The 14,114-nt window shown below is 37.7% G+C and overlaps 9 protein-coding genes across 9 annotated transcripts; 3 read left to right on the top strand and 6 right to left on the bottom strand.

Moving 5' to 3' along the window:
* Nucleotides 1-142: 142 nt before the first annotated feature.
* Nucleotides 143-1,627, bottom strand: PAC1 (Pac1p; the record flags this gene model as incomplete). The annotated part of the gene is made up of 1 exon (NM_001183688.1): nucleotides 143-1,627. The coding sequence occupies one exon, from the start codon at nucleotides 1,625-1,627 to the stop codon at nucleotides 143-145; it is 1,485 nt and encodes a 494-aa protein (NP_014912.1).
* A 452-nt stretch (nucleotides 1,628-2,079) lies between these two features.
* YOR268C (uncharacterized protein) lies at nucleotides 2,080-2,478 on the top strand (the record flags this gene model as incomplete). The annotated part of the gene is made up of 1 exon (NM_001183687.3): nucleotides 2,080-2,478. One exon carries the CDS (start codon nucleotides 2,080-2,082, stop codon nucleotides 2,476-2,478), a length of 399 nt encoding a protein of 132 aa, NP_014911.3.
* Nucleotides 2,479-3,144: 666 nt separating this feature from the next.
* HRK1 (putative serine/threonine protein kinase HRK1) lies at nucleotides 3,145-5,424 on the top strand (the record flags this gene model as incomplete). The annotated part of the gene is made up of 1 exon (NM_001183686.1): nucleotides 3,145-5,424. One exon carries the CDS (start codon nucleotides 3,145-3,147, stop codon nucleotides 5,422-5,424), a length of 2,280 nt encoding a protein of 759 aa, NP_014910.1.
* Nucleotides 5,425-5,717: 293 nt separating this feature from the next.
* On the bottom strand, nucleotides 5,718-6,989 carry PNT1 (Pnt1p; the record flags this gene model as incomplete). The annotated part of the gene is made up of 1 exon (NM_001183685.3): nucleotides 5,718-6,989. The coding sequence occupies one exon, from the start codon at nucleotides 6,987-6,989 to the stop codon at nucleotides 5,718-5,720; it is 1,272 nt and encodes a 423-aa protein (NP_014909.3).
* Nucleotides 6,990-7,237: 248 nt separating this feature from the next.
* RBL2 (Rbl2p) lies at nucleotides 7,238-7,558 on the bottom strand (the record flags this gene model as incomplete). The annotated part of the gene is made up of 1 exon (NM_001183684.1): nucleotides 7,238-7,558. One exon carries the CDS (start codon nucleotides 7,556-7,558, stop codon nucleotides 7,238-7,240), a length of 321 nt encoding a protein of 106 aa, NP_014908.1.
* A 295-nt stretch (nucleotides 7,559-7,853) lies between these two features.
* On the bottom strand, nucleotides 7,854-9,146 carry DSE3 (Dse3p; the record flags this gene model as incomplete). Its single annotated transcript, NM_001183683.3, has 1 exon — nucleotides 7,854-9,146. One exon carries the CDS (start codon nucleotides 9,144-9,146, stop codon nucleotides 7,854-7,856), a length of 1,293 nt encoding a protein of 430 aa, NP_014907.3.
* A 530-nt stretch (nucleotides 9,147-9,676) lies between these two features.
* GPN2 (GTPase GPN2) lies at nucleotides 9,677-10,720 on the bottom strand (the record flags this gene model as incomplete). Its single annotated transcript, NM_001183681.1, has 1 exon — nucleotides 9,677-10,720. The coding sequence occupies one exon, from the start codon at nucleotides 10,718-10,720 to the stop codon at nucleotides 9,677-9,679; it is 1,044 nt and encodes a 347-aa protein (NP_014905.1).
* Nucleotides 10,721-11,080: 360 nt separating this feature from the next.
* Nucleotides 11,081-12,097, top strand: RPN8 (proteasome regulatory particle lid subunit RPN8; the record flags this gene model as incomplete). Its single annotated transcript, NM_001183680.3, has 1 exon — nucleotides 11,081-12,097. One exon carries the CDS (start codon nucleotides 11,081-11,083, stop codon nucleotides 12,095-12,097), a length of 1,017 nt encoding a protein of 338 aa, NP_014904.3.
* Nucleotides 12,098-12,291: 194 nt separating this feature from the next.
* GCD1 (translation initiation factor eIF2B subunit gamma) lies at nucleotides 12,292-14,028 on the bottom strand (the record flags this gene model as incomplete). The annotated part of the gene is made up of 1 exon (NM_001183679.1): nucleotides 12,292-14,028. One exon carries the CDS (start codon nucleotides 14,026-14,028, stop codon nucleotides 12,292-12,294), a length of 1,737 nt encoding a protein of 578 aa, NP_014903.1.
* Between the last annotated feature and the right edge of the window lie 86 nt (nucleotides 14,029-14,114).

Genomic DNA, 14,114 nt, shown 5'->3' with positions numbered 1-14,114 from the left:
TCATTAAATAATAAATGATGCTACTATATAGTGAGTAAACCTTATTATATACTATCAATGCTAATTCAATAAAGTATTTAAAGTATCAACCAATGCTTAAAAAGAGTCAAAAAAAAGGGAAAAAGAAATAGGAAAGCCAAACTTATCTCATGAAAACGTTAGACTTGCAATCCAATCCACCAGTGACCATCATTTGCCTTGGGGTAACGTTAGAATCGAAATCCACATCCAGGTCTAAACAGTTGACAAATCCTGTATGCAACTTTTCCCAAACGTGTAAGCACTGCCCCGTGTTCAGATCCCAACATCTGACAGATTTATCATCAGCACAAGAAAACAAGTATTGGCCTCGAATACTAATATCTCTAACCCACGAAAGATGCCCCTTCAACGTAAGAACACATCTGAAATTTGAATCTGTAGGATTCGGTATGGGTGCTCTATGGGCCATTAACGTAGGTAGAGGTATCTCCCAGATTTTTATCGTTCTATCTCTTGACGCTGAGACACAATATTGCATCCCCCAATTCTTATATCGATCCGTTGATGGTGTTCTAAACCTTATCTCCGGAGAGTCTTCGATGAAATGAATAAATTTAACTTTCTCTATGGGAAATTCATGACCCGTGCCAACACTAAGACCATTACCTGATGGCCAATGTGTTAACCTTAATGTAGTGTCATGTGAACCAGAGATGATGTAATCGCCTAGAACGTCTATGGAACGAACCCATTGGGAATGAGGCTGAAATGTTTTCAACGACCAACCATTGTGGAAGTCCCAAATTTTAACAGTTTGATCTCTGGAACAGGACGCTATATGGACATCATTATTTTTCTGCCAGATTTTTACCGCAGAGACAATATGCTCATGGCCCAATAAAGACCTAATTTGTTGGAACTTGCATTCCTCGGAGACCCACTTGAAAACATGAATCTGCAAATCTTTAGACGCGGTAACGATCACCAAATAGTTCTTCTTGCTGGAGTTCGTATAATTGGTAAATAAAACATCCATGGAGGTAATTGCCTTGGTATGACTTTGCAAGGATGCCAGAGGGATGGTGTAGTTAAATAAATCAAATGCGTATAATTTGCCATGATCTGTGGCCACAAACACTATAGGCAAATTGGGATGTAGTTTGACGGAAGTGACAGATGATTCAACATTAATTAAACAGCTTGGTAGATTTCTCGGTATCCATTTCAAAACATTATGTGCGCTGGTGCCGTTACTGGTGGTAGGTTTGAATTGTGCTAGTTCTGACACTTGAGTGTTCAAATCTTTAATCTGAGATACAAGGGTCTCTGTATTCTGCTCCAATTCAATGATTTTTTTTTGTAGTCTAACAATTGAGTTCCACTTCTTCGGTAGCAGTAATTCATCAATGTCTACCATACTTTCGTTACTGGTGTCATTGTTACTGATGAATTCTTGCCGGTCCACTGATTCTTGCAACAGAAAACCTGATAGAGTTACAATTGCATGTCGAACACTTTCGTAATCTTGAGCATGCTCATGTCGTACAGTTTGTTTGTAATTCCAATTCAAATATCGGAGGACACTTTTATCGAGTTCATTTTTCTGTGTATCTGTTAAAGGAAGCTGTTGCTGCCAGTTAGTCATTTCTATTTTTTTCTACACTTACGCACGCACAGGTGTATACCAACAACCGGACGACGAACCTAGCTGCTTTATCAATGGCTATCTGGGCGACGATGGCCCAATACTAAGATTACCTATTACGTTTACACTCGCCAAAAATAAGAAACAAGTGCAATATGCACGACTTGCAAGCTGAAAATATTTCAAAACACCCACATCCCACAGCACAAAACCAGTGCAAATTCCATAAAGGGAAGTGAATTAAATTCAATGGTAGATGAAAGCACTTTTTCAGGAACCGTTTTAAGATCTAATTGTAGTTTACCAAGATATACTAAAACGTCGTTACTCGTTTTATTTACCTACCATTAGCTAACCGTTGCCATGGCTACCGTCCGGGTCGCCAGCGGCTGCTACTGCAAAAGTTGACAACGAAAAAGAGAAAAAAAAAATTCTCGGCACGCAAGACCTGAATGGTTTTTGTTTTCCCCTTCCCATTTTTTTCTTATGGTTTTTCCAGTTTTCTAGAAGCCGGAAAAAAGGCAAGCTACAAAATGTACTACGCGGAGCCAGAATTAAAAACCACGCGGACGGGACGGGCCGTGGCTTGTGACGCCGGATCCCCGCGTATAATCCGTGTCACGCTAAAGGACAAAATCGGTTTATCCGAGCGGTTTACGGGAAGGGTCTTTTGCTATCTCGCAGTAGCGTGTGCCTGGTTATCCCAATACTACCACCACACCTGTGCTTTTTTTATCTTGTACGTGCATGTATGCGTATGTTTTCTTTTTTTCCGTTGGTGCTTATTCGCTACCGTCTCGTTGATCCATGAATCACAAACACAAGCCGGTTCTGCTTACTATACAAAATAGTCTTGTGTCTTGATTCATATATCCGTCAATAACGTAGCCTTTCTTTATTTTCCTTTCGCTCACCATACTCTTGCATTAGTGTATTTTGTCTTTTATATCGCCAATAAGTGCCCAACTCTTCTACCTGACCCCTACGTCGTCGCCGCCCCTTTTCTTTTTCTTCGCCTAGTTCTATTTGGCTATATATTTCAGAGTGACAAATCTTTAAGAGAGACAAACTGAGAATTAGCATATAGAATCATTCATACAACTGTTTACAAACAAGTAAGCCCAAGACAGTTCCCAACCGCTTAAAGAAGTTTTTCCTAGAGGGAGCAAAGTTCGTTTACATTTCACACACACAGTTTTTTTTCACTTTTTTGGGCCTCTTCCTTTTCCCGTTTTTTTCAAAAAGCTTAGAAATCTTCTTCACCTCCTATTTTTCTAGAATCGTGAAGAATTTCCAGATTTAACAGTTTTCCACTTTTTCAATAAGGAAATAGTAGGAATAATAAAAAAAGGATAGTAGTAACGATATACGTCGACTTTCCAGACTGGTCTCGAGCCGGAATTAAATACAATAGCAGCGTTTGACTACCACATTGTAGCTCCGCTAGAATTGATCGAAAACAAAAATAATAACACTAATAATTATAATAATACGGTAGAACTATTTCTCGTATAAAGATGCCTAATCTATTGTCGAGAAACCCATTCCATGGTCATCATAATGACCATCATCATGACCGTGAAAATTCGTCTAATAACCCGCCACAGTTGATCAGAAGTTCTAAATCTTTCTTAAACTTCATTGGTAGAAAACAAAGTAATGACTCACTAAGAAGCGAGAAATCTACAGATTCCATGAAATCTACCACAACCACTACAAATTATACTACAACAAACCTTAATAACAACACCCATAGCCATTCTAATGCAACCAGTATCTCAACAAACAACTACAATAATAACTATGAAACAAACCACCACCATAATATTTCTCATGGGCTCCATGACTATACTTCTCCCGCCTCTCCAAAACAAACCCACTCCATGGCAGAATTGAAAAGGTTTTTCAGACCTTCTGTAAATAAAAAACTATCTATGTCTCAACTTCGTTCCAAGAAACATAGCACCCATTCCCCCCCACCTTCAAAATCAACTTCTACAGTTAATTTAAATAATCACTATCGTGCCCAGCATCCTCATGGCTTTACAGACCACTATGCTCATACCCAGTCTGCTATACCGCCAAGTACCGATTCTATCCTATCTTTGTCCAATAATATTAATATATATCACGATGATTGTATTCTGGCTCAAAAATACGGGAAATTGGGTAAGTTATTGGGTTCCGGTGCCGGTGGGTCCGTTAAAGTTCTTGTGAGACCAACTGATGGTGCTACTTTTGCCGTCAAAGAATTCAGACCAAGGAAACCGAATGAGAGTGTGAAAGAATATGCCAAGAAGTGCACCGCAGAATTTTGTATTGGTTCGACTTTACATCACCCAAATGTTATCGAAACTGTTGACGTTTTCTCTGATTCTAAACAAAATAAATACTATGAAGTTATGGAGTACTGTCCGATTGATTTTTTTGCTGTTGTTATGACAGGCAAGATGTCTCGTGGCGAGATCAACTGTTGCTTGAAGCAATTGACTGAAGGTGTTAAATATTTACATTCTATGGGATTGGCACATAGAGATTTGAAATTGGATAATTGTGTCATGACTTCCCAGGGTATTTTGAAATTAATTGATTTTGGTAGTGCTGTTGTGTTCAGATATCCTTTTGAAGATGGCGTAACGATGGCTCATGGAATCGTGGGTAGTGACCCTTACTTAGCGCCGGAAGTGATTACCTCCACCAAATCTTATGATCCTCAGTGCGTCGATATATGGTCTATTGGGATCATATATTGTTGTATGGTGCTTAAAAGGTTTCCATGGAAAGCCCCTAGAGATTCTGACGATAATTTTAGATTATATTGTATGCCGGATGATATAGAACACGACTATGTTGAATCTGCCAGGCATCACGAAGAGTTACTGAAGGAAAGAAAAGAAAAGCGTCAAAGGTTTTTGAATCACAGTGACTGTTCCGCCATCAATCAGCAACAACCAGCTCATGAATCAAACTTGAAAACAGTTCAAAATCAAGTTCCAAATACTCCAGCATCTATACAGGGTAAAAGCGATAACAAACCAGACATTGTGGAAGAAGAAACCGAAGAAAATAAAGAAGATGATAGCAATAATGATAAAGAAAGCACGCCAGATAATGACAAGGAAAGTACCATCGATATTAAAATAAGCAAAAATGAGAATAAAAGCACGGTAGTTTCAGCTAACCCAAAGAAAGTAGATGCCGATGCCGACGCTGATTGCGATGCTAATGGTGACTCTAACGGCAGAGTGGATTGCAAGGCTAACAGTGACTGCAATGACAAAACGGATTGTAATGCTAACAATGACTGCAGCAATGAATCGGATTGTAACGCTAAAGTTGATACTAACGTCAACACTGCTGCCAACGCTAACCCTGATATGGTTCCCCAAAACAATCCACAACAACAACAACAACAACAACAACAACAACAACAACAACAACAACAACAACAACAACAACACCATCATCACCAGCATCAAAATCAAGACAAGGCCCATAGTATCGCTTCCGATAATAAATCGAGTCAACAGCACAGAGGACCTCACCATAAAAAAATTATTCATGGCCCATACCGTCTATTACGTCTACTACCACATGCTTCAAGACCTATCATGTCCCGTATACTGCAAGTAGATCCAAAGAAAAGAGCAACCTTAGATGATATTTTTAATGATGAATGGTTTGCCGCCATTGCTGCCTGTACCATGGATTCAAAAAATAAAGTTATTAGAGCGCCTGGCCATCACCATACATTGGTTAGGGAGGAAAATGCTCACTTAGAGACCTACAAGGTTTAATACGAACTACTCAATTATTTTCACTTCTTTTTTCGATTAATTTAATTGTATTTTCTATTTTTTCTTATTTTTTTCTTTCACTTTCCAATTGAAACGCTTGACGAAAATCTATATACTATATATACGGAAGAGTATCTATCATATTATACATACAATATAGAGTAACATTGCCCTTTGCTCCAAAAGCAAGAAACATCACTGAATTATTGTTTGAATTTGCAATTAGAAAAGTTTAAAAGAGTTTTTGTTTTAAACAATATGTACAGCATAGATAATGTCATGAATATTTACATCTATTGAATATCTTTCGTAGCTACCAATTCTGAATTATATTTTAACAATGATATATTGTTGACACCCCATTTCTCACTGAATGTATGCTTTCCGTTTAAGGATATAGTGTCATTATATCTTAATGTCCAATAAAGAAACAATCTTTTCAGTAAGATTTCTTTCCCTAACGTGTCATTAACCATCTCATTCAAGTCATCGCCCATGTGATAAAGTTTTCTTTCAAGTATACAGTTAACCAATTCTCTATCACTTAGCGCGATTTTAGTTTTCTCAACATCAGTGTTGAGTATACTCTGCAACAGCAACCAGTCATCGATAAACAGATACTGGTAAATTTTTTCTATCTCATTGCAAAGTAGCTTCTGTAATTTTAACTTTTTATAAATATACAGTTTCCAGTTTGATATCATACTTTGAGGAAAGCTTGTCAGAAAATTATACAAATTCTCAATAGGAACTGCATATGGTGGCTCATACTTAATTGTACCTTGCTTAGTAAACTCTAAGGGACCCAGACCGTAGTTACCTTGTGTGCTTGTTGTTCCCTTGATATATGAGTTGGAAAGCTTCTTGTATCCACCAGGAGTTAAACAATTGTACGGACAGACACGTGGAAAAAAGGTAAAGATCAATACACTTACCTCCTCAAATATGAATACTAAGGTGAAAAATACAGGTAATTTCCAGATTTGATCTCGTCTGATCAGTTCCACCAGTGTTTTCCTATTGATTGAAAGTGGCCTTAATGGGGCTTTTGCTGAAGAACTTGTAGGCAATGATGAAGACGATAGTCTTGTATTGATTTCATGCATTTCTATTTCCCGTACTAAGTTAGCCAATGCACCGTTTTTTATGCTGAATTTCTGCTCTTCGTTTCGAGTATCCCAGAATACTTTTAACGTGTTCTGAATTCCTGTTTTATAGCTTTTTAAAAGATACAATCCAATTCTAAACCAACCTGTCATGAATTTCCTCCATTTGCCAACCTTAGTATCCAATTTTACCTGTTCCAAGATCTCCTGCTTGGGGAACTTAGTCATTGGTAGGGATCGATTAGAGTTTAGAGTAGCGGCCAGAGGCTCTGGAGAATCGGATGGTGTTGTCTTCGCATTCCAATCGACATCCTGTACTATCTGTAGTGAACCTAATTTGTAACGGCTATTCAACGCTTTAAATAGTGGTGCCTTCACTAAACCGTGCAATTGAATAGAATCGCTTTTTATCACCGATGGTGCTATGTATTTTCGTACCAGTGCAACTCGAGAATCCATATCGATGGCATTAAAGGTGTTAACTCAATTAAATAGATTAATAAAGTTCTTTTTAAATATAGAGTAAAATGTTCTTATATCTCGTCACTGTATCAACAGCCGTCTTCCACTTTTCTACTTTTGCATATAATATTCCGTGCATTTTCTAGCGAGATTTATTATTCATCCGCAACAGGTTTGTACATAATAAAGTATAAAAACCTGCATCAAAATAAATGCGAAAAGGTAAGAAAAAGGTTATCTATAGATTATTTAGAATCGAGTAATTCCTGTGCAGACGTAATAGCGGATCTTGCATCACTGACATCTTCGGTACCCTGGTAAGTTTTTAGAAATTGTTCTAAATCCTCTTTAAATTCTCTAATCTTCTCATATAAAGTAGGTAATAATCTTTTTGTGTCATCAAGGACCTCCTCCTGTTTCTTCAAGTCATATGGGTCAACTGACTTGTCTTCTTTAAGTTTTGCCACATGTGCTTCCTGATCTTTCAGTTCTTGTTGGTAGTACCCTTCCTCCTTAGTCAGCCTCTTCAAGGCCTTGACTTTTATATCCAATTGTGTGGGTGCCATTGATAGTGAAATGTAGTTTTCTTGAGTTCAACCTGTTGTGCTTTATGCTCAAAAATGCCCTTATAAGACGCACTGTATCTAACTGCTCTGTTTATATGTAGCCATAGTAGTTCTTCATTATGATCCTTTGCGGGTAATACTACAAAAGGTGCGACATAAGCGGCCATTTATCGTTGAAATTGTGACACTTTTCTATTGATGACCACCTCTGGTGCAAATACACAATGTGTCACCGCTCATGCCATTATTCTACTTATATACGTATGATTTTACTTGAAACCTAGAATAAATTTTTTTATTCGCTGTAAATGCTACTGCTGCAACTTGCTATTTCAATGCAGTCAATTTTTTTTTGAAGAATATTCAAAGCCCTATCCTCGTCATCGTTGTCATCTCCATCATCACTGTCATCGTCAAAAGTCATGACATGCATTATTTTAGGCGGATCGAGAATTACTTTTTTTAATTTTCTTATAGAGAGTTTATTCAAAAGCGTATTGCACGATGATGTTTGTGCAACTTTTGGAAGCTTGTTATGTATATCCAGATCTTCCACTGATACTGTTGAGGGCAAAGTCTCCGCAGCAGTGCAATAGCCTTCCTCACTAGTGCTTTCAGACACAATGGATGATCTCATTGTCCTCTTATTCGTGTTCCATACTATACTTTCTACTTCGGACAATTCCTCATCTGAATTCGATTGGTCAGAGTATGTACTGCATCCAGACGTGGTGTATTCTGGGCTAGAAATGACATCGTTTAATGTGTTAGAATTGACAGGTTTCAACTTTGGTGTTGTTGACGAAAACAAAGTCTCTGTGTCGTCAGGGCAGACGACATATGGTACCTGAAATGCCTCATTTTTTTTAGCTATTTGTTTTGAAGCGCATATATCGATAATTCTGTCAATTTCTGAATTTAGGGCAGTAGAATCGCTTGTAGAAACGTTTTCATAGGCTGATAGAATTTCGTCAAACAATATTTCACTACCGCTTTTGCCATACTTATTTTTTCTACAGCAATCTTGTGTCTGTGTTTGCATTAGGGAGACCGGATTAATAGGAGTAAGGGCTTTTACAGGCATTACAATTGGGGCCGGGCGAGAGACAAACACTTTATCAATAATATGATCCGAATGTGTCTTATGCCCTAAAGATTGTACTACTGCAGGCTTTGACAGCGTCGGCCTACGTAAACTTTTTCTTTGAATTGGTAGTGATTTTACCTTCTTTCTTTCTCGTAATGGTAGAATCGTGCTTTGAGGACAAACTGGTCCCTTGGGAACTTGCATGTCAGTAAATTTTTTCTCTCTAATCACCTCAAGTTGGGAGCGTGGCCTCTTCTTGAAATCATGTAAGAACAATTCTGGAACAGACTCTAACCGTTTCTTCAGTTTCAGTGTACCCCCAAATCTTTTAGACAACCTGTTACCACCGTTGCTGGTACGTAAAACCTTATCATCTTCATCTTCAAAATCTTGTGGTATCGGTGGAATATACTTCAAGTCATCAGCTGTTAATGTTAGCGAAGATGGTCTGACTGCATCAACATTCTTTTCAATTTTATTGCCCAAAAACTTTCTTGGCATTACTAAGTTATTCTGTAGGATTTTTTTGCTATCCTGCCCTCACAATTATAAATGGTTCATTCATTTAATAAATCCTTTTGAATATGAAAACTTCATCAATATAGAGTAGCAAACCATTTTTACAACATTTTATATCACGATCTGCGCAAAAACCTTAGAATCCCCGCACAGCTGCCCAATGACAGATATAGGCAACGTTGTTGGTGCTAATCATTTTTAACTTGTTCTTTTTCCTCCTAGAAACCCATTGACAGTTTGCTGGTTATTTTTTTCTTCTTCCGCTTTTGCTGTCGCCGCGAATGAGTGAAGGCTGGTCAACCTGGTTAATTAGTAGCGCTGGCTTTCAGGGTACGAAAGCAATCATGTTCAGACATAGGGTTCTGTCCTTTGCAGCTGATTTGCAACTCGGCCAGCAATTCAAGAACATTTCGTAGTAAGCTGCTTTCAATTATATGCATATATACTCTGTATACAATTTTCAATTTTGAATTAAGTTCCACGGCTGAACGAGAAAAAGATACCTGAACACGCTACCTAACAAAATCCATTCCTTGTTTCTCTTCCCACTCCTTCAGCGCATTTTCCCACTCATCTTCTTCATTCACATCAACAGCTTTATTTTGCAATTCTTGTTCTTTTAACAACGCCGTACGTTTTTCTTCTTCTTCTTTATCATACTTCTCTTTATTGTCTATCCACCTGTCTTGAATGTCGTAATTCGCTATTAATGCACCTTCTCGCGAAGCCTCAGCCCACACGGTATCACCACCAACTTCGGATGCGCCGAATATGTAGCCATTTGCTTTATCTATAACACCTTGAAGATTTATCATACTTTCTTTGTCATCCACGGACAAAACCTCAAATGATACTAAGTTGAAATCTGAGACTAGCTCTTTGATTGTTTCAGTTAACTTGCTATATTTCTTTCCCAGTACACTAGAGCCTTCCTTTTCAATATATGGCTCCAAATAATCCAGATCCTGGACCTCTGTATAATAGTCTAATCTAAAGGGTAATTCTCCGTATGATTTCAGCATATCTATTTTAGAAAAAACGTTGATGTGAGGGAGATCCATCATTAACATAGACCTCAATGCAAGTAACAAAATCGAGATATATTGTGAAGGGGATGTCATGTAAAAACAGTCAATCAAATTTACAACACAAAACCTAATGTCCAATTCCTTTTCCATTTTTTTAAAGATGTTGAACAAAGATGAGTGATGAGTAAATAGCTCCACTTGGCCCGGACAGTCGAATACAAGATATGCTTTTTCTTCTTCTACAAGTGACTTGATCTGTAAAATGAACAAATCAATAGAATTATCCAATGATTCAACAGCATACATCAAACCTCCATTAGGGCCTAACTGTTGCTCTTGCATGATCTCCTCTAATGTTATAAAATCACGAATATCCACAGCGCATGGGTAAGGTAAGGCATCATTAGCAGGATCCATATTCACTACCTGGGAATGTCTTCCGATGGCATTGAAGAACTGTGAGCAGCCGTTGCAATAGGTTGACTTCCCTGAACCTGGTGGACCAATAACAATCTGAGCGAAGGGCATTATTGTACTCTCTAGTAGAAAATCAAAACTATTGACACAACAACAATCAAATGAAAACAAACCATTCTATTACGGTAAGTAGTGAAGACTCACAATGCAATCTTTCAATGAGCATCACTTACTTTAAGTAGCAATATTCCTAATCACTTATTACGAAATTTGATTTTACTAAAGTTCGGGGATACCTCAGTGGCAAATCGTTACTCAAGTTGCACGTAACGTAGAATCTACAATGAAATAATTGTGAAGCCAACAGCTAAGCAATCTATAGTGTAACGTTGGCTTTCTGTACAACTGCTACTGATTGAGGGCATTTTTCGAATTTAAAAAAAGAAAGAAAGAAAGGAAAATCAAATTACAATGTCTCTACAACACGAGAAAGTTACCATTGCACCACTAGTTTTGCTATCTGCTTTGGATCATTATGAGCGTACGCAGACAAAAGAAAACAAAAGATGCGTTGGTGTCATCTTAGGTGATGCTAACAGTTCCACTATCAGAGTCACTAATTCCTTTGCCTTACCGTTTGAAGAAGATGAGAAAAACTCTGACGTGTGGTTTTTAGACCATAATTATATTGAAAACATGAATGAAATGTGTAAAAAGATTAATGCCAAGGAAAAACTCATTGGATGGTATCATAGTGGTCCTAAATTAAGGGCTTCTGACCTCAAGATTAATGAGCTGTTTAAAAAATATACTCAGAATAATCCGCTATTATTAATTGTTGATGTCAAACAACAAGGTGTTGGTTTACCAACAGATGCATATGTCGCGATTGAGCAAGTTAAGGATGATGGTACGTCTACAGAAAAGACGTTTCTTCATTTGCCTTGTACTATTGAGGCCGAAGAAGCTGAAGAAATTGGTGTAGAACACTTATTGAGAGACGTACGTGATCAAGCAGCAGGTGGCTTATCTATCCGGTTGACCAACCAATTAAAATCTTTGAAAGGATTACAAAGCAAACTAAAAGACGTTGTCGAGTACTTAGACAAAGTCATTAATAAGGAATTACCGATAAACCACACTATATTGGGCAAGCTACAAGATGTTTTCAACCTTTTACCAAATCTGGGAACACCTGATGATGACGAAATAGATGTGGAGAATCATGACAGAATTAATATTTCAAATAACTTACAAAAGGCTTTAACTGTGAAAACTAATGATGAATTAATGGTTATATATATAAGCAATTTGGTTAGGTCAATTATCGCGTTTGATGATTTGATTGAAAACAAAATTCAAAATAAAAAAATTCAAGAACAAAGAGTAAAGGACAAACAATCAAAAGTCTCTGATGACAGTGAGAGTGAGAGTGGTGACAAAGAAGCAACTGCGCCATTGATCCAACGAAAGAACAAGAAAAATTAATTCAAAAATTAACATAACATAATATATGAAATAGATGTGTAAAACGCTATGTATTAATACAACATGTTAATTTGCTTAAGCATAATTATGTTCTGTTGAATTTCAAATATAAATGCATAATATCGCCTCTATTCTCGTCCACTTACTTACTTGGTCTCTATTAAAGAGACTGAAGGAATATACATAAGTTTATATTAACGCTCAAATAATCCGTCATCTTCGTACTCGTACTCGTCGGTATATTCACTATCATCAGAATCTTCATCGCTTCTATCATCACTGTCAGTTTCTTCGGCGATTTCACTTTCTCCAGCAATAACACTATCATCATATATTAACTCGTCCTCCTCATCTTCATCCAAATAAACGTTGGCCAGTGTTTCACCTTTAAAGTTATTTTTAGGCTCCACAACATAATGGCCTTCGATATAACAATTGCTGAGTTTACACTTTGAACCGATTTTTGCCATAGGTCCAATAATACAATTTTCCAGGATTACTTCGTCACCAAGATGGACTCCAGGAAATAAGAGAGACCCTGCAACACGACATCTGGAACCAATATTGGCCTGAGTACCGAGAACAGACATCTTGACATTACTATGAGCAGAGATTTGGCATTTGGGATCTACTATGGCATCAGCACCGATAGCGGCAGATTGAATCTGTATATTTTTCGTGAACATCGTTTGTGATTTTATCTTTAGTACAAATCTATTAGCGTCCATGTAAGCATTCAAGTTATTGGCTCTGATGAACAAGGTTTCGTTTGGTAAAATAAAAATACCTATTGGTTCCCTCGGTTTCGAATGTTGCCACGAACGACGAGATAAATCTCTAAAAACCTTACTCAATGATTTATTACAGTTTATTGGGTCCAAGATGAGATCATTCTTTTTTTTGAAGTAGGTAGGCTGGATAGATGTAGCCGAAGGTTTGTAATCATCGTCATCATCATGATTGCGATCTTCATCATCATCAGTAGTAGGAGGGTTTTGCTGTTGTTGGTTTCCAGTAAATGGATCTTTGAATGAAGCTTGTCTTGACATTGATTGAGGTCCTAATTTTAACAACTGGCAAAGTTCAAAGGAACAAAAGTAGATGAATGAGTTCAGTAACTTAGTGGATACTGTTAAATTTGGATAGTTCCATAATAAATGAGATCTGATCTGTAGATATTTTGTCTTTGTGACGTCCCTTTGAGAATAAACGTCCAAAAGTATTGGCTGCCTCTCTGAGTCTTCGTTTTCTGAATAAACAGTGAAAAATTGCTGTTGTTTTTGCTTTTGCTGTTGCTTTTTATCGATACTACTATCTAAAGAGTTCTTATAGTAGATAGTCATTGCTAGGTTATTATCATCCCTATTCCTAAATTGATCGACCAAGACTTGTGGAGGTATATCTGTGACAAAATCACAGGGCAAGATTACAAAATCGCCATTGATTCTAGGCAAAAGCTCTTTTTGCAAGGACTCACCTGTAGAATTTGCCTTCGAAGGGATGAAATTAATTTTCTTAGGATCTTGCAAGTGATGACTGTGGTTGGAATTTGACAAAGCCTTGTATATTAGTTCAAATTGTTGCTTTCTTAGGGACAAAAACGAAGTCAGTCCACTTTCAATTAATTCGATTTCGTCAACGGGTGCGACCACACTGATTTCTTTGAAATCTGCCTGATCACACCAATCCAAGACGTATTCAATCATAGGTCTATTACCGATGGGCAAAAGAGCCTTGGGCAAGCGCGTTGAATGTTGCATGAACTCATTTATGACAGTTGAATCGAGGGCGCTATTGACCAACTCATTAAGTTTGTCACCGCTCGTGGCAGCTGTACTGTCTTTGTTCTGCGTTTGGAATGGAAAATCTGGCTGGGTGAAGGGAGCCAAATTGGAACCTTTACCGCAAAAGACAAAAGCCTGAATTGACATGACTACGACAATAGGGGGGGGAGCTATCAACGGTGGGAACTTTTGGTCAGCACAGCGTTCAGCATTTTCTGTTGCATCGTAAAGTG

Source organism: Saccharomyces cerevisiae, chromosome XV, assembly GCF_000146045.2.
Source record: "Saccharomyces cerevisiae S288C chromosome XV, complete sequence".
NCBI lineage: Eukaryota > Fungi > Ascomycota > Saccharomycetes > Saccharomycetales > Saccharomycetaceae > Saccharomyces > Saccharomyces cerevisiae.
This window is presented reverse-complemented; position numbering and strand designations above follow the sequence as displayed.